The sequence below is a fragment of the Aotus nancymaae genome, unplaced genomic scaffold, assembly GCF_030222135.1.
Source record: "Aotus nancymaae isolate 86718 unplaced genomic scaffold, 86718_ANA_hifiasm-v0.15.2.pri h1tg000018l, whole genome shotgun sequence".
NCBI classification, from domain to species: Eukaryota; Metazoa; Chordata; class Mammalia; order Primates; family Aotidae; genus Aotus; species Aotus nancymaae.
The window spans coordinates 6,526,111-6,548,801 of NW_026988430.1; the positions used below are offsets into that span (position 1 = coordinate 6,526,111).

A 22,691-nucleotide genomic window follows, 5' to 3' on the forward strand; every position below is an offset into this window, starting at 1 on the left:
GAACCTCTGCTGCCCCTAGATTCCTCCCCTTTTCTTGACAAAACCTGTCATCTTTTTAAGGGTAACTTATCAGTCCCCTTATTTATCTGACATGTGAAGTTGGTGCCTCCTGTGTGTCAGGAGGGCACTGTGGAGGCCCAGTTCTGCTATGAGGAGCTCTACGACTCAAAGCAGGGCAGGGAAGGGTGTCGGGGTGGAGGGGAGCTCTTCGAGTGGGCTGGCAAGGGGTCCTCGGAGCAGGAGGCCTGCAAGTGGAGGCCAAGTGGTGAGGAGCGAACCAGGTTAAGGTGTGTGGAACTTCCTGACCTTTGTCCCCAGCCGTGTCCTTTTCCGTCCTGCAGGCTGCGTCGTTGTTCAGCCTTCAGGGCTTTCAGCTAGAAGTTCTGCTGTCTCTTATTTTTATTTTTATTTTTCTAGACGGAGTTTCGCTCTTTCACCCAGGCTGGAGTGCAGTGGAGTGATCTCGGCTCACTGCAACCTCCGCCTTCCAGTTTCAAGCAATTCTCCTGCCTCAGCCTCCTGAGTAGCTGGGATTACTGGTGCCCGCCACCACACCCAGCTAATTTTTGTATTTTTAGCAGAGATGGGGTTTCACCATGTTGGCCAGGCTGGTCTTGAACTCCTGACTTTGTGATCTGCCCACCTTGGCCTCCCAAAGTTCTGGGATTACAGGCGTGAGCCCCCACGCCCGGCCTCTGCTGTCTCTTAAATGCTGTTTGTCTCCTTTCCTGCTGCCTGCCTGCCTCCCTCTTGGAGTGCACCCGAGGAGCACCAGCCCTCCATTCCCTGCCACCCACACTCAGGATCTCCCTTTCTGACTTCCACACCTGCCTCACCGCCAGCCCAGCTGAGATTCTCTTCAAATGTCTGTTTTCTGTCTGCCTCTGCCATTCCCAGTGTGACCATTCGTGCTCAGCCGTATCTCAGGCAGGAGGACAGGTGCCGTAGCAGCTCGTGCCAGCCGAGCAGCCAATTGCAGAAGTGTCAGGTGGGTGGCAGCATTTGCAGGCACACTGGAGAAGTGGCTTCAGGCATGGGCCACTGGCAAGGAGGCTGGCTGGGGGCCCCACCGCCACTGTGCACATTCTGACTTCACTGCTTTGCTTCTTCCTAGAGTTAGGGGCTTTGGCAGGCCATGCCTTGTTTGTGTCCACACCCTGCCTGTCAGGAGTGAAGGCAGAACATCTGACTTTTGGGTCCGTAGTGGGGGTGGGTGTTCCCCAGAAGAGAAGAGGCTTTGGGTCCTGGCCAGTGTCCACTACTCAGTCAAACATTCAGAAACTTACATGATTCCTTATTGTCCCAAGCAAGTCTGACTGGCCAATGAGGCTTTTTGTGAAGGCAGAAATACCGTGTGACCTGTGCTGTTCAGAGGCGTGGCATGAGTAGCGTGTGCCTGGCAAACACTCAGGATATGGCCGGTGAGACAGAAGGGCTGAGCTTTTGTCCTAGCCAATGTATTTGTTATTTCTTTATTTTATTTATTTTTTGAGATGGAGTCTCGCTCTGTTGCCCAGACTGGAATGCAGTTGTGCAATCTCAGCTCACTGCAACCTCCGCCTCCCAGGTTCAAGTGATTTTCCTACCTCAGCCTCTCAAGTAGTGAGGATTGCAACCTCCGCCTCCCAGGTTTAAGTGATTCTTCTGCCTCAGCCTCCCAAGTAGCTGGGACTACAGGCGCACGCCACCACACCCAGCTAAGTTTTGTTTTGTTTTGTTTTGTTTTGTTTTTGTTTTTGTTTTTGAAACTGAGTCACTCTGTTGCCCAGGCTCCAATGTAATGGCGTGATCTTGGTTCACGGCAACCTCGCCTCCCAGGTTCAAGTTTCAAGTGATTCTCGTGCCTCAGCTTCCTGAGTATCTGGGATTACAGGCGCCCACCACCACGCCTGGCTAATTTTTGTATTTTTAGTAGAGATGGGTTCTTCTTTGCTTCTGAAAAGCCAGACTGGTCTCGAACTCCTGACCTCAAGTGATTCACTCACCTTGTCTTCCCAAAGTGCTGGGATTACAGGCATGAGCCACCGTGCCCAGCCTCTCCAATTAAATTAAAGATGTCACAATTGACTGTGGCCACCATATGGACAGTGTGGGTCTGGCTGCATGTGTCAGGCTACGTCACGTGTCAGGCTGTTGGCTGTGGCCGTCCCCACTGTGCACCTTTGCTTCTGCGGTCTGGTTTCCAGAACTTCTCTGCCTGTCAGAACCCCGTGACACACCCCCATTTGAAGGCCTCCCCTGGCCTTCCTATACCCATGAGGAAGGTGGACTGCCTTATGCCACCGCAGCCAGCCCTCTGCAGCAAGTGCGTGGGGCCCCTCAGACTTTGTGCCTGCAGCTGCCCTTGGCCCTCACATGGTTCCACCGGCATCCCAGCTGTACTGTGGCCAGGCTTGGGGCTTCCCTTGACTCCATGTCCTCACCAGGTGTCCCATTGCTGGCTCTGCCACAGAAACTCTCTAAAGGGCTGTTTGTACCCACTCCTGTGAGCTTTTCCTCCACTGGAAACTGTCAAGGTCACCTTTGACCTCATCATTGCTCTGCAGGTCACCACTTCCCCTTTTTGAAAGATTGTGGTAAAATAACATGTGTCCTAAAATGTGCCATTTGAACCACTGCTTGGCGTGCAGTGCCATGGCATGAAGTATGTTCTGTGTGGCCATCGCCACCCTCCATCTCCAGAGCCGAGCCCCACTCTTCCCTCCCAGCCCCCAGCAGCCGCCATTCCGCTGTCTCTGTGGGTTTGAGGACTCTAGGTACCTCATGTTTAAGTGGAATCCTACAGTATTTGTCCCTTTGGGACCAGCGTAGTCCCTTGGCTCGTGTCCTCCAGGTTCAGCTGTCTCATAGCATGTGGCAGGATTTCCTTCCTTTTTAAGGCCATGTGACATTCCAGTCCCGCCTTGGTAAAGCCGTTTGATCACCTGGTCACTGGGGTGACCCTGGAGCTCTGCTGCGGCCTCACTGCCTGTGCTCGGTCACCGTGGCCAGCAGACCTCCCTTCTCCACCTCTGAGCCTGCAAGGGCTCCACTCACAGAGGTCCCACGCACCAGCCCTGACTGCAACGCTTGGCTCTGCTGCTGTGTCCTGTCCCATGGAGGCTCAGTAGGCACTCAATGGGCCTCCTCCCCTGCTTGATTCTCCTCCTCACTCTGCACCCCCACCCACACTATGCTGCTTCACAGTCTGTGGCCCTAGCCTGGGCCACTGTCCCATCCTGTTCAGATCAGTCAGTGGGGCTCCTCAGCTTGTTCCCCACCTCTGCCCTGGCCCCTACCATCTTTTCTGCACATAGGCATGAGTGAGACTTCTCTTTTTTTTGAGATGGAGTCTCACTCTGTCGTACAGGCTGGAGTGCAGTGGCATGATCTTGGCTCACTGCAACCTCCACCTCCTGCCTAAGCTTCCCGAGTAGCTGGGATTGCAGGTGCGCATCACCATTCCTAGCTAGTTTTTGTATTTTTGTAGAGACGGGGTTTCATCATATTGGTCAGGCTGATCTTGAACTCCTGACCTCGTTATACAGCTGCCTCGGCCTCCCACAGTGCTGGAGACTTTTCAAGTGAAATTCACATCCTCTCATGTCTCATCAGAACCCCCAGTCTCCCAGTCTCTGATAACACATCCAGGGTCTTTCCATGGCCTGGGGAGCTGTAAGATCTGCTTCCTAAAGCCTCACCCTGTCTCCTGCTCCTCTCCGACGCTGGACCCCTCGTGCCCCTCGGGCAGCGCGGCACACACCTTGCTCTTCAGCTCTCACTTGGCCCTGTGAGCCCGTCCTTCTAGGCTTCTCTCGCCTCCTCTGGTTACTCCCTGCACGGGCCTCTTGCAGGAGGGAGCAGTTTTCCTGTGCCCATCCCCCACCCTCTGCAGGAGGTAAGCTGCACGAGGGCAGCATTGTGTCACCTAGCACCTCGCCCCACATGGAGCAGGTGCCCTGCAAGATAGGTATCGGGTGGAGGACCCTCTCCCTGTGGCCTTTTATCTGTTTGTTCCCACGGGGTTTGTCATGTTTGGCTGCAGTCATGTCACTAGAAGACATTCCTTCCCTGCACCGTGGGCTCTGTGGCTCTGTCACAGCCCCAGCTGTGCGATCATTGCTCCACATCGTCCCCTCCCCCATTTGCTGTGACTCCCGTGCAAATACCCTATCCTATCTCAGTTCCTCTCCTCTCTCCTGCAGCTGATGCAGCATTGGGGCAAAACAGGTGCCCAGCAGTGCTGGTGGTGGGCAGGGGAAACGGGCAGGTGGCCTCTCCTGGGCAGAAAGCCCATGGCACCCAGGTGCTCCCTGTGCCCCAGAGGGACTGGGGAGGTTTCATGGAGTAGGGCACTGGCCAGCTGATGTGTCCCCTGTCCCCCACAGGCCTCTTGGGATCTCCCAAGTCACCATGAATGCCATCGTGGCTCTCTGCCACTTCTGCGAGCTCCACGGCCCCCGCACTCTCTTCTGCACGGAGGTCCTGCATGCCCCCCTTCCCCAAGGGGCTGGGAATGAGGACAGCCCTGGCCAGGGCGAGCAGGCGGAGGAAGAGGAAGGTGGCATTCAGATGAGCAGCCGGATGCGCGCGCATAGCCCTGCTGAGGGGACCAGCGTCGAGTCCAGCAGCCCGGGGCCCAAAAAGTCGGACATGTGTGAGGCAAGTGTCTTTGTGTCTTTGGGGTCTTGGTTTTGTGGTCCCTGCAGTAGGTGTGGGATGGACAGGATGACCTGAAAGCAGTGAATGAGGCCTCCTGGGGCGACAGACTGCTTCTCAGGGGCCCTTTAGTTCTGCTCATCCTGGCTGTAGCTTCCTTTTTTTTTTTTTTTTGAGACGGGGTTTCACCATGTTGGTCAGGCTGGTCTTGAAATCCCAACCTCAGGTGATCTGCCCGCCTTGGCCTCCAAAGTGCTTGGATTACAGGCGTGAGCCACCACACCCGGCCTTTTTTTTTTTTTGTAATAGAGATGTAATAGAGATGGGGTTTCACCACGTTGGTGAGGCTGGTTTTGAACTCCTGACCTCAGGTGATCCACCTGCCAAAATGCTGGGATTATAGGTGTTAGCCACCATGCCTGGCCAACTTTAGCTTTTTTTTTTTTGAGACGGAGTTTCACTCTTGTTACCCAGGCTGGAGTGCAATGGTGCAATCTCGGCTCACCGCAACCTCTACCTCCTGGGTTCAGAAAATTCTCCTGCTTCAGCCTCCTGAGTAGCTGGGATTACAGGCACATGCCACCATGCCCAGCTAATTTTTTGTATTTTTAGTAGAGACGGGGTTTCACCATGTTGACCAGGATGGTCTCAATCTCTTGACCTCATGATCCACCCGCCTCGGCCTCCCAAAGTGCTGGGATTACAGGCGTGAGCCACCATGCCCGGCCGACTTTAGCTTTTTTAACCCACTCTGCCTCCTTGCTGTAGCCTTCATGTTTCTGTTCACACACTCCAGCCTGTTCTGGGTATGGGTCCCCAAAGCCCCCTGCTCCCGGGACCCTCACCCCGTGTTCTTAGCGGGTCACTACTGGCTTTGGAGCTCTCAGGAATGAGTGAGTTTTCCCCAGTGGGCCACTTGTTTGTGTGGAGGACCGGGGTCAGGGCCTGACATCAGGGCTGGGTGCTGGACCTGCCACTGCGGTGCAGACAGGAACTCAAGCTTGTTCTTTTTTTTTTTTTTTTTTTTTTGGTACAGAGTCATGCTCTGTCACCAGGCTGGAGTGCAGTGGTGCAATCTCGGCTCACTGCAAACTCTGCCTCCCAGTTTGAAGCAATTCTTCTGCCTCAGCCTCCCGAGTAGCTGGGACTATAGATGTGCACCACCACGCTCAGCTAATTTTTGTATTTTTAGTAGAGACGGGGTTTCACCATGTTGGCCAGAATAATCTCAATCTCTTGACCTCGTGATCCACCCGCCTTGGCCTCCCAAAGTGCTGGGATTATAGGCGTGAGCCACCGCGCCCAGCTGACAGCATGTTCTTTCGGTTCCTCTGCAGAAGCAGAGGATGTGTGAAAGCTGCATCCATTTCGGGAAACGATTTTGAGGAATGGGGTGTGGGGAGCACCTCAGACCTGGGAAGGAAGGCGCCACCAGGCCACTGGGGCATCCTCGAGCTGGTGTTAGGGTTGCCCTTGGAGGAAACCTGTGACATTGTGGGGAGGGGCTTGCCTGGTGCCCTGCTATGCAGTCTTGGGGTAGGGGTAGCTCCAGGGCACACAGCCTCAGCACCAGAGTGGCTGCGGCTACAGCGGGGCAGCAGCTGGTCTGAGCTGCCACAGCAACATTCTGGAGCCTGGTGCCCACACTGTTTATTATTGGGTCTCTCACCTGTGGCTGTGGCCCCTTTCAGATGTTAGTTCAGGACCAAGGACAGAGGCTGGGTTGGATAACATCACCCAGAAAGTGGGTAATGTTACCATCACAGAGCCCCTCACCCTTGGGCCAGCTACTTCCCGCCTCAGCCTCAGTTTTGTCTTCTGTAGAATAGGGCTTCTCAGTGACATTATCTCAGAGGGTGGCACCTGGGATTGAATGAGATGGAGCGTGCAGGGCCCTTTTCATGTTGCCTACTTCATAAGTGCTCAGCAAATATCTGTTAGGAACAACCTCTGGTAATCTTTGTGATCTCTGGGTTCTGTTTTCCTCTTTAGGATACATTTAAATCTTCAGGTAAGTATAAATCTGGAGGCCAATTATTATTGTACAAAAATAGCCTGAGTTGTCTGAGCTTGGATTTGCATAAGCCTAAGAGAGCTGGCTGCCCTGCTTCCCAGCTAACAGGTTTTCTTTTCCTTTTCGTGTACAGGGCTGCCGGTCACTTGCTGCAGGGCACCCAGGGTATATCAGCCACGATAAAGAGACCTCCATTAAATACGTCAGCCACCAGCACCCCAGCCACCCCCAGCTCTTCAGCATTGTCCGCCAGGCCTGTGTCCGGAGCCTGAGCTGTGAGGTAAGCATCGTGACCACAGAGACAGGCTCTGTGGGAACTCACATGCTCCCAGGTGCTCTGGGTGGGCTCGGAGCCAGCATTGCACAGGGAGGCAGGTGCTGGTCCTCTCTCAGGGCAGACCTGTGGATCAGCACAGCACTGGGTGCAGGACACTTCCATTGTCCAGAATTGCAGAAGTCATGTTGGCCAGGCACAGTGGTTCACACCTGTAATCCCAGCACTTGGGAGGCTGAGGCGGGTGGATCACGAGGTCAAGAGATCGAGACCATCCTGGCCAACATGGTGAAACCCTGTCTCCACTAAAAAAAAAAAAATACAAAAATTAGCTGGGCATGGTGGCATGTGCCTGTAGTCCCAGCTACTCAGGAGGCTGAGGCAGAAAAATCGCTTGAACCCGGGAGGCAGGAGATTGCAGTGAGCCGAGATCCTGCCAGTGCACTCCAGCCTGGATGACAGAGTGAGACTCTGTCTCAAAAAAAAAAACCAAAAACAACAGCTCATGTTGGATTCGCTGAGCATTTTCTGAATGGGGGCTAGCTTTGCACTTTAAGCACCAAACTTTTATATTTGTCCATTCTTTATTATTATTTTATTTTATTTTTTAATTTTTAATTTTTTTTTGAGACAGAGTCTTGCTCTGTCGCCAGGCACCAGGCTGGAGTGCAGTGGCGCAATCTGAGCTCACTGCAACCTCTGCTTCCTGGATTCAAGCAATTCTGCCTCAGCCTCCCGAGTAGCTGGGACTACAGGCACGTACCACCACGCCCAGCTGATTTTTGTATTTTAGTAGAGACGGTTTCACCATGTTGGTCAGGATGGTCTCGATCTCTTGACTTTGTGATCCACCTGCCTTCGCCTCCCAGAGTGCTGGGATTACAGGTGTGAGCCACCGCGCCCAGCTATTATTATTTTTTTCTTTTTTCGAGGCGGGGTCTTGCTGTGTTGTCCAGGCTGGAGCGCAGTGGTTCCATCATAGTTCACTGCAACCTCAAACTCCTGGGCTCAAGTGATCCTCCCACCTCAGCCTCCTAGGTGGCTGGGACCACTCGTGTGTGCCACCATGTTCAGCTGGTTTTGTATTTAAAAAATTTTTTTTTGTAGATATGGTGTCTCCCTATGTTGCCCAGGTTGGTCTTGAACTCAAGTAATCCTCCCACCTCATCCTCCCAAACCACTGGGACTACAAGTGTGAGCTGGCACGCCCAGCCGTTTGTCCATTCTTGATGGACATATTCCTAAGATAGGAAGCATTTCTAGGTTAGGTGGTTCATTGTATCAACATCACCTTTCATTGTTTTGAGACAGAGTCTGGCTCTGTCGCCCAGCTGGAGTGCAGTGTGTGATCTTGACTCACTGCAACCTCTGCCTCCCAGGTTCAAGCGATTCTCCTTCCTCAGCCTCCCGAGTAGCTGGGACTACAGGCGTGCGCCACCACGCCCAGCTAATTTTTGTATTTTTAGTAGAGCCGAGGTTTCACCACGTTGGCCAGGATGGTCTCGATCTCTTGACCTCATGGTCCACCCGCCTCGGCCTCCCAAAGTGCTGGGATTACAGGCGTGAGCCACTGCGCCCGGCCAACATCACCTTTTTTTATTGTCTTGGTCCTCATTCCCAGGTTCAGTCATGGTCACGTGCTGCTCTCAGCCTGCTAAGGTGTGGATGATTTGTTCCTAAGCTCCATCGCTGCTGCTGTGGCTCTTGACTTTGAACGCAGATCTTTGTCTGTCACAGAGAATTCGTTGTTCAGTTACTAAACTTCCTTGTCATCAGGTCCACCCAGTTAGACACACCAAGCTCCCTTGCTGTTAGTTCTCATTCCATGTGGCCGTGTGTCCGCCCTCAGCCATCCTTTCCTTTTAATTTCTTGCTGCTAGTCTGCTCGCAGGCATCAGGGCACATCTGTTAGAATTGTGTATTAAAGAAGAGTAAGTATGTCATGAGGAGGGACTGAAGTCCTCTTATGAGAATGAAGTAGGCTGGGCTGGGTGCAGTGGCTCACGCCTATAATCACAGCACTTTGAAAGGCTGAGGCGGGCGGATCACGAGGTCAGGAGTTCGAGACCAGCCTGACCAGTATGGTGAAACCCCGTCTCTACTAAAAATCAAAAATTAGCTGGGCATGGTGGCGGGTGCCTGTAGTCCCAGCTACTTGGGAGGCTGAGGCAGGAGAATCACTTGAACCTGGGAGGCGGAGGTTGCAATAAGCTGAGATCATGCCACTGCACTCCAGCCTGGGTGACAGAGCAAGACTCTGTCTCAAAAAAAAAAAAAAAAAAGAATAAAGTATGCAGGGCTGGGCATGGTGGCTCATGCCTGTAATCCCAGCACTTTGGGTGACTGAGGTGCGCAGATCACGTGAGGTCAGGAGTTCACAACCAGCCTGGCCAGCATGGTGAAACCCCGTCTCTACTAAAAATACAAAAAAATTAGTGTGGTGTCACATGCCTGTAATCCTAGCTACTCGGAAGGCTGAGGCAGGAGAATCACTTGAACCCAGGAGATAGAGGTTGCAGTGGGCTGAGATTGTACCACTGCACTCCAGCCTGGATGACAAGAGTGAGACTCCATCTCAAAAAGAATAATTATTATTTTTTTAATTTTTAAAAACATTGAAAAAAAAAAAAGTCCAGGCATGGTGGCTCACGCCTGTAATCCCAGCACTTTGGGAGGTCAAGGTGAGTGGATCACCTGAGGTCAGGAGTTCAAGACCAGCTTGGCCAACGTGGCAAAATCCCATCTTTACTAAAAAATACAAAAATTAGGTGGGTGCGGTGGCAGCGCCTGTAATCCCGGCTACTTGGTAGGCTGAACTGCTTGAACCCAGGAGGCAGAGGTTGCAGTGAGCTGAGATTGTGCCATTGCACTCCAGCCTGGGAGACAGAGCAAGACTCCGTCTCAAAAAAACAAAAAATAGCCGGGTGCAGTGGCTCACGCCTGTAATCCCAGCACTTTGGGAGGCCGAGGCAGGTGGATCACGAGGTCAAGAGATCAAGACCATCCTGGTCAACATGGTGAAACCCCGTCTCTACTAAAAATACAAAAAATTAGCTGGGCGTGGTGGCGCATGCCTGTAATCCCAGCTACTCAGGAGGCTGAGGCAAGAGAATTGCCTGAACCCAGGAGGCGGAGATTGCGGTGAGCCGAGATCGCGTCATTGCACTCCAGCCTGGATAACAAGAGCAAAACTCCGTCTTAAAAAAAAAAAATAGAATAAAATGTGCAGATTTCAGTGCAGGAAGAGTGCAGAGGCTGCTTTGACCTGCTGGTTCTTCTGCACGCTCTGGGTGAGTAAGTTGGTGCATTTGAGTCTGGGAGAAGTGTGACACATGCATGGGAGTTATTTATGGCTCAAGGTGGGAAAAAAAGCAATGAACCTTGTTACCGGCCCTTATGATCCACGATGACAAGTGTTGCTGGAAGCTTGATCACAGGAGCAGAAGGGTGCAGAGTCCTTGGCTCTTATGGCCTCCACTCTGCCACTCTCCCCTGTTATTAACACTGGCTGATTTGTGCCGACAGACTCTGAAAAGTCTGAAGAGGAGGCTTTGATTTGGTGTCGCTAAGCGAGGAAAGGGCTGTCTCTGAGTCCCTGGTGTTCCCGCCAGGTCTGCCCTGGCCGCGAAGGCCCCATCTTCTTCGGAGATGAGCAGCATGGCTTTGTGTTCAGCCATACCTTCTTCATCAAGGACAGCCTGGCCAGGGGCTTCCAGCGCTGGTACAGCGTCATCACCATCATGATGGACCGGATCTACCTCATCAACTCCTGGCCCTTCCTGCTGGGGAAGGTCCGGGGAATCATCGACGAGCTCCAGGGCAAGGCGCTCAAGGTAAATTCAGAGACGGGGTGGCGGGGGTGGCGGGGGCCCTGCACTGCAGCAGTCACTCTGTGCCGAGGTTGAAGCCTGGAACCTGGGAGCTTATTCCCCTCCGCCTGTGTCCACTGCACTGTGTGAACTGTGGTCTCTTGGCTTCAGGGGTGGAGGTCATGGTGAGGAGCCTCCCAGTCCCTTCTGCCTGCTTTACTGGTCTCTCCTGCCTCCATTGTCCTGGTTCTCCTTCAGCTCTGGTGTCTTTGCTGCAGTCAGACCCCAAGTTTCCTCCCTGCTGTCTTTGCTTCCTCTGGCCTTCATCCCATGGACGTCCATTAATCCCGTTGAGCTGCACCACCGAATGTAGACCTCCAGCTGTGGAGTTGAGGCTCAGGCCAGGCTAGGCTGTGCCTGGTAACAAACAGCCCCCAGTTCTCAGCACAGCACCTTCAAGCCATAGGGCCTGTTTCTTGTCATGCTGTGTGCATTACGGGAGAGCAGGGCTCTCTCTGCTTGCTCTGGTCATCCTGGCAGGCAGAGCGGCAGCTTATGGAAGTGTTGCTCCTTCTGCCCTCCAGAAGCACAGAGGGTGCTGGGGTGCCTTGTTTCTCTCGGCTTGTTGGCCAGAGCCAGTCACGTGTCCCTCAGCCAAGGGTCTGAGTAGTGCACCTGGAAGGGGAGGTGGAGACAGGTGGGCAGCAGTGCAGATAGCCACTCATGAGAATCCCCCTGGGTGCCTCGGGTTGCTTGTTAGGAAGAGGACAGGAGAAACAGCCGATTGCTGTTCTCAGGTGGCTCCTGATCTAGCTGGGGTGGGGGCAGAGCCATGCTGTTGGGAACAATTCGACTGGTGGCACTTTGAGTGCTCTGCATGGAGAGAGTGCAGTGGGACTGTGTCCAGGAGTCCAGGATTCAGGTCCCGGAGTTGGCTATGAACGAGTGAGGGTCCAGGCTGCTGGCACCTTTGGCTTAGTTAAAGACGCCATCCCTTCCCTTTGCATTTCAGGTGTTTGAGGCAGAGCAGTTTGGATGCCCGCAGCGTGCACAGAGGATGAACACAGCCTTCACACCGTTCCTGCACCAGAGGAACGGCAATGCCGCCCGCTCGCTGACGTCGCTGACAAGTGATGACAACTTGTGGGCGTGTCTGCACACCTCCTTTGCCTGGTAACCGGCGTCTCCGCTTTTGGCAGCCGTTAGGATAGAGCAGTCACGACACATTGGTCGGCTCATCCACAGATTTGGGAGAACAGTCCGTAGCTGAGTTTTCTTGCTGCCTCTGCGAGGAGCACTGGCCTGTGGGCACTTGTCACTGAGCACAGATCTGAGCCAAGAGTCCTTGTTCTCTGGGTCTCTTTCCCCGAGTGTGCAGAAAATGTATTGAGGTGGAATTCATTTCCCAGTGATATAAAAACGCAGTGTCTGAGCCTGTAATGCCAACACTTTGGGAGGCCAAGATTAGAGGATACCTTGAGCCCAGGAGTTCAAGACCAGCCTGGGCAACATAGACCCCTATCTACAAAAAAAGGAACAAAACTAGCCAAATATGGTGGCATGTACCTGTTGCCCCAGCTACTCGGGAGGCTGTGACGGTAGGGTTGCTTGAGCCCAGGAGAACCATGATTATGCCACTGCACTCCAGCCTGGGTGACAGAGTGAGACCCTGCCTCTAAAAAAAAGGGAAAAAAGGCCGGTGGCTCATGGTTGTAAATCCAGCACTTTGGGAGGCCAAGGCAGGCGGATCACGAGGTCAGGAGTTTGAGACCAGCCTGGCCAACACGGTGAAACCCCGAGTATTAAAAATACAAAAAAGTTAACCATGTGTGGTGGCACACGCCTGTGATCCCAGCTACTCAGGAGGCTCAGGCAGGAGAAATGCTTGAACCTGGGAAGCAGAGGTTGCGGTGAGAAGAGATCGCGTCACTGTGCTCCAGCCTGGTGACAGAGACTCCCTCTCAAAGAAAAAAAGAAAAAAAAAAAAACAACAACCAGCAGTCTGGTCTGTCCTCCGGCCAGCAGTGGCTTCTGTTCGTCCCACAGCAGAATATACTCCCTCCTTCCATAAGCTCCAGCCCCAGATTCTCATTCCTGTGCAGCACCAGCTCGAAGTCTAGGATTTCACGTGTAAATCTGATCTTGGTGTGGATCAGGTCCCTCGGGGTAAGCCCGTGAGTGCAGCTCCTGAGGATCTGTGGGCAGACAGGGAAAGCATCAGCTAATTCCCCTGTGTTTTTAAAGTTGTTTTGTAGAGACAGTCTTACTATGTTGCCCAGGCTGGCCTCAAACTTACTGACTCAAGTGACCCTTTCACCCAGCATTTTAATTTTTTTCTCTTTTAGAGACAGGGTCTCACTGTGTTGCCCAGGCTGGAGTGCAGTGGCTATTCACAGGTGTGACCATAGCACACCACAGCCTCAGACTCCCAGGCTTAAGCCCTCAGGTAGCTGGGGCTCTAGTACACAGTTTAATATATTTTAGGCAGGGTGTGGTGGCTTACGCCTGTAATCCCAGCACTTTGGGAGGGTAAGGCAGGTGGATCCCTTGAGGTCAGGAGTTCGAGAGCAGCCTGGCCAATATAGTGAAACCCCGTCTCTACTAAAAATACAAAAATTAGCCTGGTGTGGTGGCGGGCACCTGTAGTCCCAGCTACTCGGGAGGCTGAGGCAGGAGAATGGCTTGAACTCGAACGACAGAGGTTGCAGTGAGCCGAGGTTGTGCCACTGCACTCCAGCTTGGGCTACACAGTGAGACTCCATCTAAAAAAAAAAAAAATTGAATTGACAGGTAAAAATTGTGTATGTTTTATGGTGTATAACATGAGGTTTTAATAAATGTACAACAGGGAACAGCTAAATCAAGCTCCTTAACATATGGCTCACCTCGGGTACTTTTCCTGCGTGGTGAGAAGACTTCAGATCCACTCTCTTAGCTTCCCCCTGTATTTTTTTTTTTTGAGACGGAGTTTCGTTCTTGTTACCCAGGCTGGAGTGCAATGGCGCGATCTCGGCTCACCGCAACCTCTGCCTCCTGGGTTCAAGCAATTCTCCTGCCTCAGCCTCCCGAGCAGCTGGGATTACAGGCACGCGCCACCGTGCCCAGCTCATTTTTTGTATTTTTAGTAGAGACGGGGTTTCACCATGTTGACCAGGATGATCTCGATCTCTTGACCTCGTGATCCACCGGCCTCGGCCTCCCAAAGTGCTGGGATTACAGGCGTGAGCCACCGTGCCCAGCTCCCCCCACTTTATTTTATTTTATTTATTTTAATTTTTTATGAGACACAATATTGTTCTGTCGCCCAGGCTGAAGTGCAGTGGCACAATCTTGGCTCACTACAACCTCCGCCTCCCAGGTTCAGGTGATTTTCCTGCCTCAGCCTCCGGAGTAGCTGGGATTACAGGCATCCACTGCTATGGCAGCTAATTTTTGTATTTTTAGTAGAGGTGTGGTTTCGCTGTGTTGGCCAGGCTGGTCTTAAACTCCTGAGCTCAGGTGATCCACCTACCTTGGCCTCCCAAAGTGCTGGGATTACAGGCATGAGCCACCGTGCCCAGCCTCCCCTGTATTTTAAAAATCATTTTATTATAGAAATTTTCAAGCAGACCCAAAGAATAAGCTTTAGTCAGCCTCCATTCCTGTCCTCCAGTGTTAGTGGTTATGAGCATTTTCCTGCTTTTTCTTCTGTTGTCACTTTTTTTTCTGGAGTTTTTTTCTTTTTTATTCTTGTAGAGATGGTGTCTTCCTCCCTATGTTGCACAGACTGGTCTTGAAATTCTGGCCTCAAGTGATCCTTCTGCCTCGGCCTCCCAAAGGTCTGGGATTATATGCATGAGCCACTGTGCGTAACCCATTTTTGGCAGGAGTCTTGCTATGTTCAGGCTGGGCTTGAACTCCGGGGCTCAAGTCATCTTCCTTCCTTGGCCTCCTGAGTATGTGAGAGTACAGGCTTGAGCCACCATGCCTGGCTGGGGTTTTCTTGTTTGTTTGTTTTTTAAGGCTGGTCTCAGTCCTCTGCCTGGGCTGGAGTGCAGTGGTGCAGTCTAGACCCTTCCAGCCTTCTGAGGAGCTAGGACTACAGGCGTGCACCACCACACACAGCTCAGTTTTTCATTTTTTGTAGAGACTGGACCTTGCTATGTTGCCCAGACTGGTCTTGAACTCCTGGTCTCAAGCAGACCTCCCCCTTGACCCCAAGCAAAGTGCTGGGATTACAGGTGTCAGCCACTGCTCATGGCCTGGAATTTTTTTTTAAAGCAAATCTGAGTTGTATCATTCTAGTCATAAATACAATCACCATACGGTGATCATGTCCAACAAAATGGGCAGATTCCTGAGTGTTCTCCAGGGTGCAAGCCCTTGTCCGTTTCCTTTTTGTCTCACAAGTGACCGCATTGGCGTCGCAGCAGCACCCCAAGTCCCTCTGTCTAGAACAGCTCCTCCTCGCATCCCCTCCCCTCCCAGTTCCTCCCATGCTGCCTGTTGAAGGACCTTGCTCACTGGCGTGTGGAACTGCCTGCACTTGGGATCTGGCTGGTTGTGCCCTTGTGGTGCTCTTTTATTCTCACATTTTCTTTTTATTTATATATGTATTTATTTATTTTGAGATGGAGTTTTGCTCTTGTTGCCCAGGCTAGAGTGCAGTGGCACAATCTCCGCTCACTGCAACCTCCACCTCCCAGGTTCAAGTGAGTCTCCTGCCTCGGCCTCCTGAGTAGCTGGGATTACAGGCATGCACCACCATGCCCGATTAATTTTGTATTTTTAGTAGAGACTGGGTTTCTCTACGTTGGTCAGGCTGGTCTCAAATTCCTAACCCCAGGTGACCCACGCGCCTCAGCCTCAAAGTGTTGGGATTACAGGCATGAGCCACCGCGCCTGGCCATATTTTCTTTAACCTGGTAGGATCAGTGGCTGGGTGAGAGGTTTGCTTTTTCCTTTGGCAAGAAGGCTTATAGGTGGTGCTGTGTTCCCCAGGCTCCTGAAAGCATGTGGCAGTCGGCTGACCGAGAAGCTCCTGGAAGGCGCTCCGACCGAGGACACCTTGGTCCAGATGGAGAAGCTCGCAGGTGAGCCAGGGGTGCTGTTTCTGGGGCCTTGGCTCAGATGGCCGTGGGGTGGTACCAGCTCTCTGCTCTCCTGGCAGGAATTGCTGAAGGAGGGAAATGCAGCTCTGAAGCAGCCCAGGATGAGCCTTTGGGAAGCTTGCGCTGAGCTCGGTGTGATTGTTGTGATTTCCTGTCTCGTTTGCCTTGACCGCCATGTGAAAGAATCCGTTTCCTGCCAGGCGCAGTGGCTCATGCCTGTAATCCCAGCATTTTGGGAGACTGAGGCGGGTGGATCACTAGGTCAGGAGTTAAAGATCAGCCTGGCCAAGATGGTGAAACCCCGTTTCTACTAAAATTACAAAAAATTAGCTGGGTGCAGTGACAAGCACCTGTAATCCCAGCTACTGAGGAGGCTGAGGCAGGAGAATTGCTTGAACCCAGGGAGTGAAGGTTGCAATGAGCCAAGATGGTGCCACTGTACTGCAGCCGGGGCAACAGAGTAAGACTCCATCTCAAAAAGAAAGAGTCCATTCACTAGCTAGGTGGGGAAAATTCACTGGTAGGGCCGTCCGTAGAGAGACCTGGCTGACTGAAGGTTTCTCGTCCCTGTTTTGTGATAGCTGAGTGCTCAGCCTAGTCGACAGTCTCTTCTTAGTCTTTGCTCCTTTACAAATAAAGTGTTCTGTTTCATTTAGACCCAAGTTTTCCATCAAGGGCAGTGGTTCCCTGACCTCCCAGGTGCCTGGGCTCCCCCAGGTTCCTGATGGGGCTCGGGGCCCTGTGTCTATGGATCCTGGCACCTTGTACACCAGCCCGGAAGCACTGGGCCCAGTCTTGGCCGAGGTTTCCGTCAGGGATGATTTGATCTTGGTGCTGCAGGTCTGTGGTCCCGGCTGCGAGGTGGGCGCACAGACTTCTGACCATTGTTCCACACCGCGTGTCATCAATCATGCTTCCCATGCTTCTGCTTGCAATGACTGGCCTTCCAAACAGCTGGAGCTGTTTTGAGGTGTTTCTGCAGGCAGGTGCAGGCGTGCCCTCAAATAAGCTTTGCCAGTGGAGTCTTAGCAAGAGCAGAACCTGGCCAGGAAAGACAAAGCCTGGCAATCCACCCCCATGCCCTGTGAGTTGGCTGGCCTTGGAGCCATTTATTATAGTGCCAATCATGTTTCTAGGCATGTGCAGATGGCAAGGGCAGTGTCTTGGTGAACTTTCTAGCTCAAAGAGCCAGAGCTGTCGAAGCCTTTGTGAGAGCTTGGAAGCGGGTGTGCGGGGCATGTGCAGTGTGGGCTTTCGGGCTCAGGGCTTGCCCTTTGGAGTCAGACCTGGCTTTGCATTTTGGCTCTGCTTCTCACGTGCACCCTTCCCTTTGGGTTTCGTGATGTGAAATGGAGATGTGGTCATTTGTGAGGGCTCCATGAAGGTTCATTGAAATGACAAATACCCATTTCTTTATCTGTGAAATGGAGATAATCGTGCTGACCTGACCTCAGCACAGTTGAGAGGACTAAATGAAATGATGTTGGATGCAGCCATAAAGAAGAGTGAAATCAGGCATTGGTGCATGCCTGGAGTCCCAGCACTTGGAAGACTGAGACAGGCGATGGCTTGAGCTCAGGAGTTTGAGACCAGCCTAAGCAACATAGCGAGGTCCAGCCTCTACAAAAAATATGAAAAGTAGCTGGGCGTGATGGTGCACGCCTGGAGTCCCAGCTGCTTGGAAGGCTTAGTTGGGAGGATCACTTGAGCCCAGAAGATTGAGACTGCAGTGAGCCGTGATCATGCCACTGCATTCTAGCCTGGGTAATAGAGTGAGACCCTGTCTCAAATAAAAAGATGGGAATAGTAGACACCAGGGAATCCAGAAGGAGGGAGGGAGGGGACCAAGGGCTGAAATACTTTGTTGGATACTGTCTGGGTATATTACTTCCTGTGGTTCACTCTCTGGGTGACAGGATCAATAGCAGCCCAAACTTCAGCACCACGCAGCGAACCTTTGTAACAAAACTACACCTGTACGCCCTCAATCTAAAATAAAAGTGGAAAAAAATAAAAACGATTTATAGATCCTCGAGAACTGTGGCTGACTGGTTGTGTTCAGAAGACACACTGTTGGCATTTTTGTCACTGGTTTGAGTTTTCTCACCAGCAAAGAACAGCTGACAGTCTTTCCGTAAGTGCTCCTGAGACGGACGTGTGGTGCCCCGGGCTAAGCAGACAGCAGCTGAACCCTCCCTCTCAGCCCAGGGCTCCCAGAGCAACAGGGAACATGGGACCTGGCCATGGCTAGGAATCTACACCGACCAGTTCAGCCCACAAGGTGCCTTGGGCTGAAGTCACGGGTTTGTGTCTGTAACTGTCCTTGTCTGTCTTGCAGATTTAGAAGAGGAATCAGAAACCTGGGACAACTCTGAGACTGAAGAGGAGGAGAAAGCCCCTGTGTTGCCGGAGGGTGCAGAAGGGCGGGAGCTGACCCAGGGCCCGGCAGAGTCCTCCTCTCTTTCAGGCTGTGGGAGCTGGCAGCCCCGGAAGCTGCCAGTCTTCAAGTCCCTCCGGCACATGAGGCAGGTAGGCAGCAGGGGCAAAGTGCATCAGGAGCTCAGGAGGAGAGCAAAGCCGTCCCCATCCACGTGCCTTGCCTCTGGGCTCTCCATCTTCAAAACCCTGTGGGAAGTGACTGACAGCCTCTCGGTGGGTGGCTGAGGGCACAGGGTGTCGGGAGTATTAGCCATAAGATCAGTGCTCCCCCTTCAGTGATGACCTAAGTATCTTCAAAGAAAGGCCAGATAGTTGGCATCCCATGGTCCTCTGATCCTCTGAGAACCTCCTGGAGGTGGGGAACAGCACCATTATTGGTTTGGATGCAGCCAGGACCCTGCTGATTGAAAGTGATGGTCATTCTTAAAAAAAAATTAGGAAGAACCTGCATATCAAACCATTGTAGTAAATGGTAGCCAAACCGTGGAATATGATTAATTGGAAGAAATAAAGCAGGCAGTGTGTGTTTAGGGTGATACATGCACGTGTGCCTGCCGGACACGACAGAATCGGAGGAGTGGGTGTGGGTTGCTCCATTGCAGGGGCAGGCTATGTCCTTGATAAGGTTCTTCTGGCCGGGCACGGTGGCTCACGCCTGTAATCCCAGCACTTTGGGAGGCCAAGGCAGGCGGGTCACCTGAGGTAGGTGTTTGGGACCAGCCTGATCAACATAGAGAAACCCCATCTCTACTAAAAACACAAAATTAGCTGGATGTGGTGGTACATGTCTGTAATCCCAGCTACTCGGGAGGCTGAGTTGCGGTGAGCCGAGATCATACCATTGCATTCTAGCCTGGGCGACAGGAGCAAAACTGTCTCAAAAAAAAAAGATTCTTCTGTATTTGTTTTTCCAATGAGCACTGATTCATCAGAAGGGTGTTATTTGTTTGGGAAAATGGAGTAAGACTGATTTCATGGCAGATGCCCTTGGGGCTTCTGGATGAAAACACTCAATCCATCAAAATCCTACATTCAGCTGAAAGCTTCCTTGTCCATTGCTTATGTAGATGGAGGCTGGAAGGCGTGTGGAATTCCTCTGGAGGTGCGACTGCTTTGAGGCTCTTGGGGTTTGGTGAAGTGTGGTATTGTGGCCTCTCTCTTACGTTTTGTTTCAAAGCCATGTTTGGCTTCTTAGAAGCAGTGAGACAACAGGCTGGACTCTCCTAAGGTGTCAGTGTCGCGGAAGCTAATAACAGGTGGGGTCTGGGGAGAGGCCGTTCTAGGTTAAAGAATAAGGACGTGATAACTAAAGGCAGTCATGGTGCTATAGTAGCTCCTGGGTCAAAAGAACAGCAGCCGCCAAGCAGGCAGGGGCCCTGGGCTGGTGCACGTGGCTGGATGTCAGGTGTGTCCATCGTGCTCTCACCATGATGGGCTCCAGTCATGGAGCCATCATGTCTCAGCTGTGGAGACATCCTTGTTCTCCTGAGTGCTGCCAGTCGAGGGCCCACAGGCTGCTTTCAAATGCTTCAGCAAAAAGTGTCTGTAAAGAGAAGGTGAATATTGCAGGAAGTTAACATCTTTTTGCTTCCAATTCTTAAAAACCAAATTGGGAGGAAGATCTTGGAGCAAGAGCTTTGGAATCTGACTTTTAAGTGCAAACCTGGAACTTCTGTCTCTCCCCATTTAACCCTGGGCTGGGCACCGCCTCCCTGAGAAGATAAGTGACTTTCTCCTGAACCTGTCTTTGCTCTGCAAAGTTTTATGAACACAAATCAATAACTTCATGGGAAGGGAGAGGAAAACCATTTCTCCTAGTCACGCCGAAAGCACTGCATTCTCTCGTTTAGGTCCTGGGCGCCCCGTCTTTCCGCATGCTGGCCTGGCACGTTCTCATGGGGAACCAGGTGATCTGGAAAAGCAGAGACGTGGACCTCGTACAGTCAGCCTTTGAAGTGCTTCGGGTGAGAACATCTCTTCCATGGGTGTGCGGCGCAGAGCAGTGTGGGCCTAGTGCCTGGCGTCGGGTGGGGCTGCTGAGGTGCCCCACGCTGCCTCCACCTGGGGTGCAGTGAGTGTGGAGGCCAGGTCTGGTCTGATGATGTTGAAATCAGAAGGTGTGAGTGTGCCTGCTGACTGCCTGACCTGAGAGGGAACAGAAATGCATGTGACACAATCCTGGTTAAAGGCTTCTTTGTGGGATGTGGTAAGAGACAGACATTTGTGCAGGCAAGATTAATACAAGAGTTAGCTCCACAAAGCAAGGGGCGGCACGAGCTGGTGTGTGCCTGGCGAGAGTTAGCCTGATGGCAGAGGACCCCCCCCACCATGGGCTGAGAGTCTGAGGACTCCTCTGGGAGGAGGGAGGCCTTGGACCGGGCCGCAGGAGGCGTGTGGGGTTTAGTGGAGTGTGGATGGCCGGGGCCGAGGGCTTCCTCTCGTCCTTGGTCTGAGTCCTGCTGTCCTCCTCAGACCATGCTGCCCGTGGGCTGCGTCCGCATCATCCCGTACAGCAGCCAGTACGAGGAGGCCTATCGGTGCAACTTCCTGGGGCTCAGCCCGCACGTGCAGATCCCCCCCCACGTGCTCTCCTCAGGTGCGTTCCACTGAGGGCTGTGGGGCCGTGCCCTGCGTTCAGGGTCCCCGCGCCTCCGGCTCAGAGTGGAAGCAGCTGGCTGTCGTGGGTTGTGGAGGGAGGAGGCCTCATTGCAGGGCCAGTTTCCCCCATGGCTCTGGGCCTCCATGTTCCATCTTCACACAGGCAGGGGTGGGTGGGTGGACCTGATGGGAAGGGTGGCTGGCGGGGACTGTCCTTAGCAGGCTGCAGGTCACCGTCCTGGGTTGGGAGAACGTGTGCCCTGGCCAGAGGATCCTAGTCGTCCTGGTGAGTGGGTGCCTATGAGATGTGGGAGGCCTGCTGAATGATGGGCGTGGGCCACCGGCTTCTGTGGGCCCCACGTCCTCCCCTCCTCACAGTTCTCCTGTCCCGCCTTCTGCTCTCCTCCAAGACTGTTTCTTCCTCTCGTGTACCCGAAGCCTTCCTGGCCTTCACTGTTGTGGTCAGAGCTCAGCAACAGAGACCCAGGAAGCTCAGCGGCATCCCTGGTCTTTTGCTTTGGGGATGTCCGGGGGTCAGCCCCCTGGGCTCGTCAGTGACATCCCCAGCACAGCTGTGAGCAGCAGTTGCTGACTTGTGGTCTGAGCGGAGCTGCCCTGAGCCTCCGATCAGCACCCAGGCTGGGTCCTGAGTCTCCGTAGCAGTGCCTTTTTTCCCGGGTAGCACTGGAAACACAGGCTCTGGTTTCAGACAGACTTGAAACTCTTACCACTACCATAGGCTGTGTAACCTTCGGCGGGTTATTTAACATCTCCAGGTCCGTTTCCCCATCTGTAAAATGAGGCCATGGTGGGACCACCCTCATAGGGCTTCTTAAGTAGGAGGTCAATTGATGTATGTAAAGTACTTTGTGATTATTGTAACATAATAAATTATTAGTTTAACTGAGGCAAAAGTTAACCCTTAACTATTCACAGACACCTGAAAGGTCCTAAATAGCAAAGCACTGATCTCGGCAGCCTTTTCACCAGCAGCCCTCCCCACTGACCTGATGTGAGCCAGAGTGGGGCCTGCGGTGGACGAGTGCAGGGACGGTGAGGAGCACTTAGGGGCCATGGGCCTTGTGTTGTCACAGAGTTCGCTGTCATTGTGGAGGTCCATGCGGCCGCGCGTTCCACCCTCCACCCTGTGGGGTGTGGGGACGACCAGTCTCTCAGCAAGTACGAGTTTGTGGTGACCAGTGGGAGCCCTGTAGCTGCAGACCGAGGTGGGTGCCCCCAGGCGGGCGTCCTTTTCGTGGGAAGAGGCTCCCGCCCTGTGCTGACACCTGTCCTCGCTCTGCCCCCCACCCTTCTCCCCAGTCGGCCCCACCATCCTGAATAAGATTGAGGCCGCCCTGACCAATCAGAACCTGTCTGTGGATGTGGTGGACCAGTGCCTCGTCTGCCTCAAGGAGGAGTGGATGAAGTAAGCGACAGTGTGGGCGCGGCCCCTTTGCTTGCAGCCCGAGGATAAAACCCGGAGCTGTTTCCAAAGGAGGAGCTGGGCCACGGCCACTGGGAGGTGCTGAGAGTGGAGGTCGGGGCGGGGTCCCAACACCAGGTCCCCGCTGCGGAGCTCAGGTGGCCTTGGGAAGTGGTTGTCATCTCTGACCCCTGCTCCTGCTTGGGGAGGTGGGGGTGGCACCTGCCTGGGAGAGCGGTTGAGGCTTGGGCAAGGGCCCCGAGCACACGGGAGGGTTGATCATGGAAGCTCTGTCATCTGCTGTGCAATTAACTTTAAAACCTGAAAGCCCAGTAACACCTGCTGACCCCCTACCCGCTGCTTTTTGTTTTTTAAGCAAGTTTACTTTATTTCCTCCTGCCTCAAT

The 22,691-nt window shown here is 53.1% G+C and overlaps 1 protein-coding gene across 4 annotated transcripts in view; it reads left to right on the top strand.

Annotated features, from left to right (window-relative positions):
- Positions 1–22,691, top strand: part of FLCN (folliculin) — a 28,315-nt gene that overhangs the window by 3,942 nt on the left and 1,682 nt on the right. For 3 of the 4 annotated variants that reach the window (XM_012442003.3, XM_012442006.3, XM_012442002.2), the window contains 11 exons: positions 898–988; positions 4,368–4,641; positions 6,786–6,932; positions 10,538–10,759; positions 11,748–11,908; positions 15,716–15,807; positions 18,164–18,354; positions 20,115–20,228; positions 20,737–20,860; positions 21,957–22,088; positions 22,183–22,288. In XM_012442003.3, the coding sequence (XP_012297426.1) occupies positions 4,393–4,641; positions 6,786–6,932; positions 10,538–10,759; positions 11,748–11,908; positions 15,716–15,807; positions 18,164–18,354; positions 20,115–20,228; positions 20,737–20,860; positions 21,957–22,088; positions 22,183–22,288 (1,538 nt within the window). In that variant the 5' untranslated portion in view covers positions 898–988; positions 4,368–4,392. The remainder of the gene's footprint in view (positions 1–897; positions 989–4,367; positions 4,642–6,785; positions 6,933–10,537; positions 10,760–11,747; positions 11,909–15,715; positions 15,808–18,163; positions 18,355–20,114; positions 20,229–20,736; positions 20,861–21,956; positions 22,089–22,182; positions 22,289–22,691) is intronic. The other variant, XM_012442007.2, reaches the window with a different exon arrangement.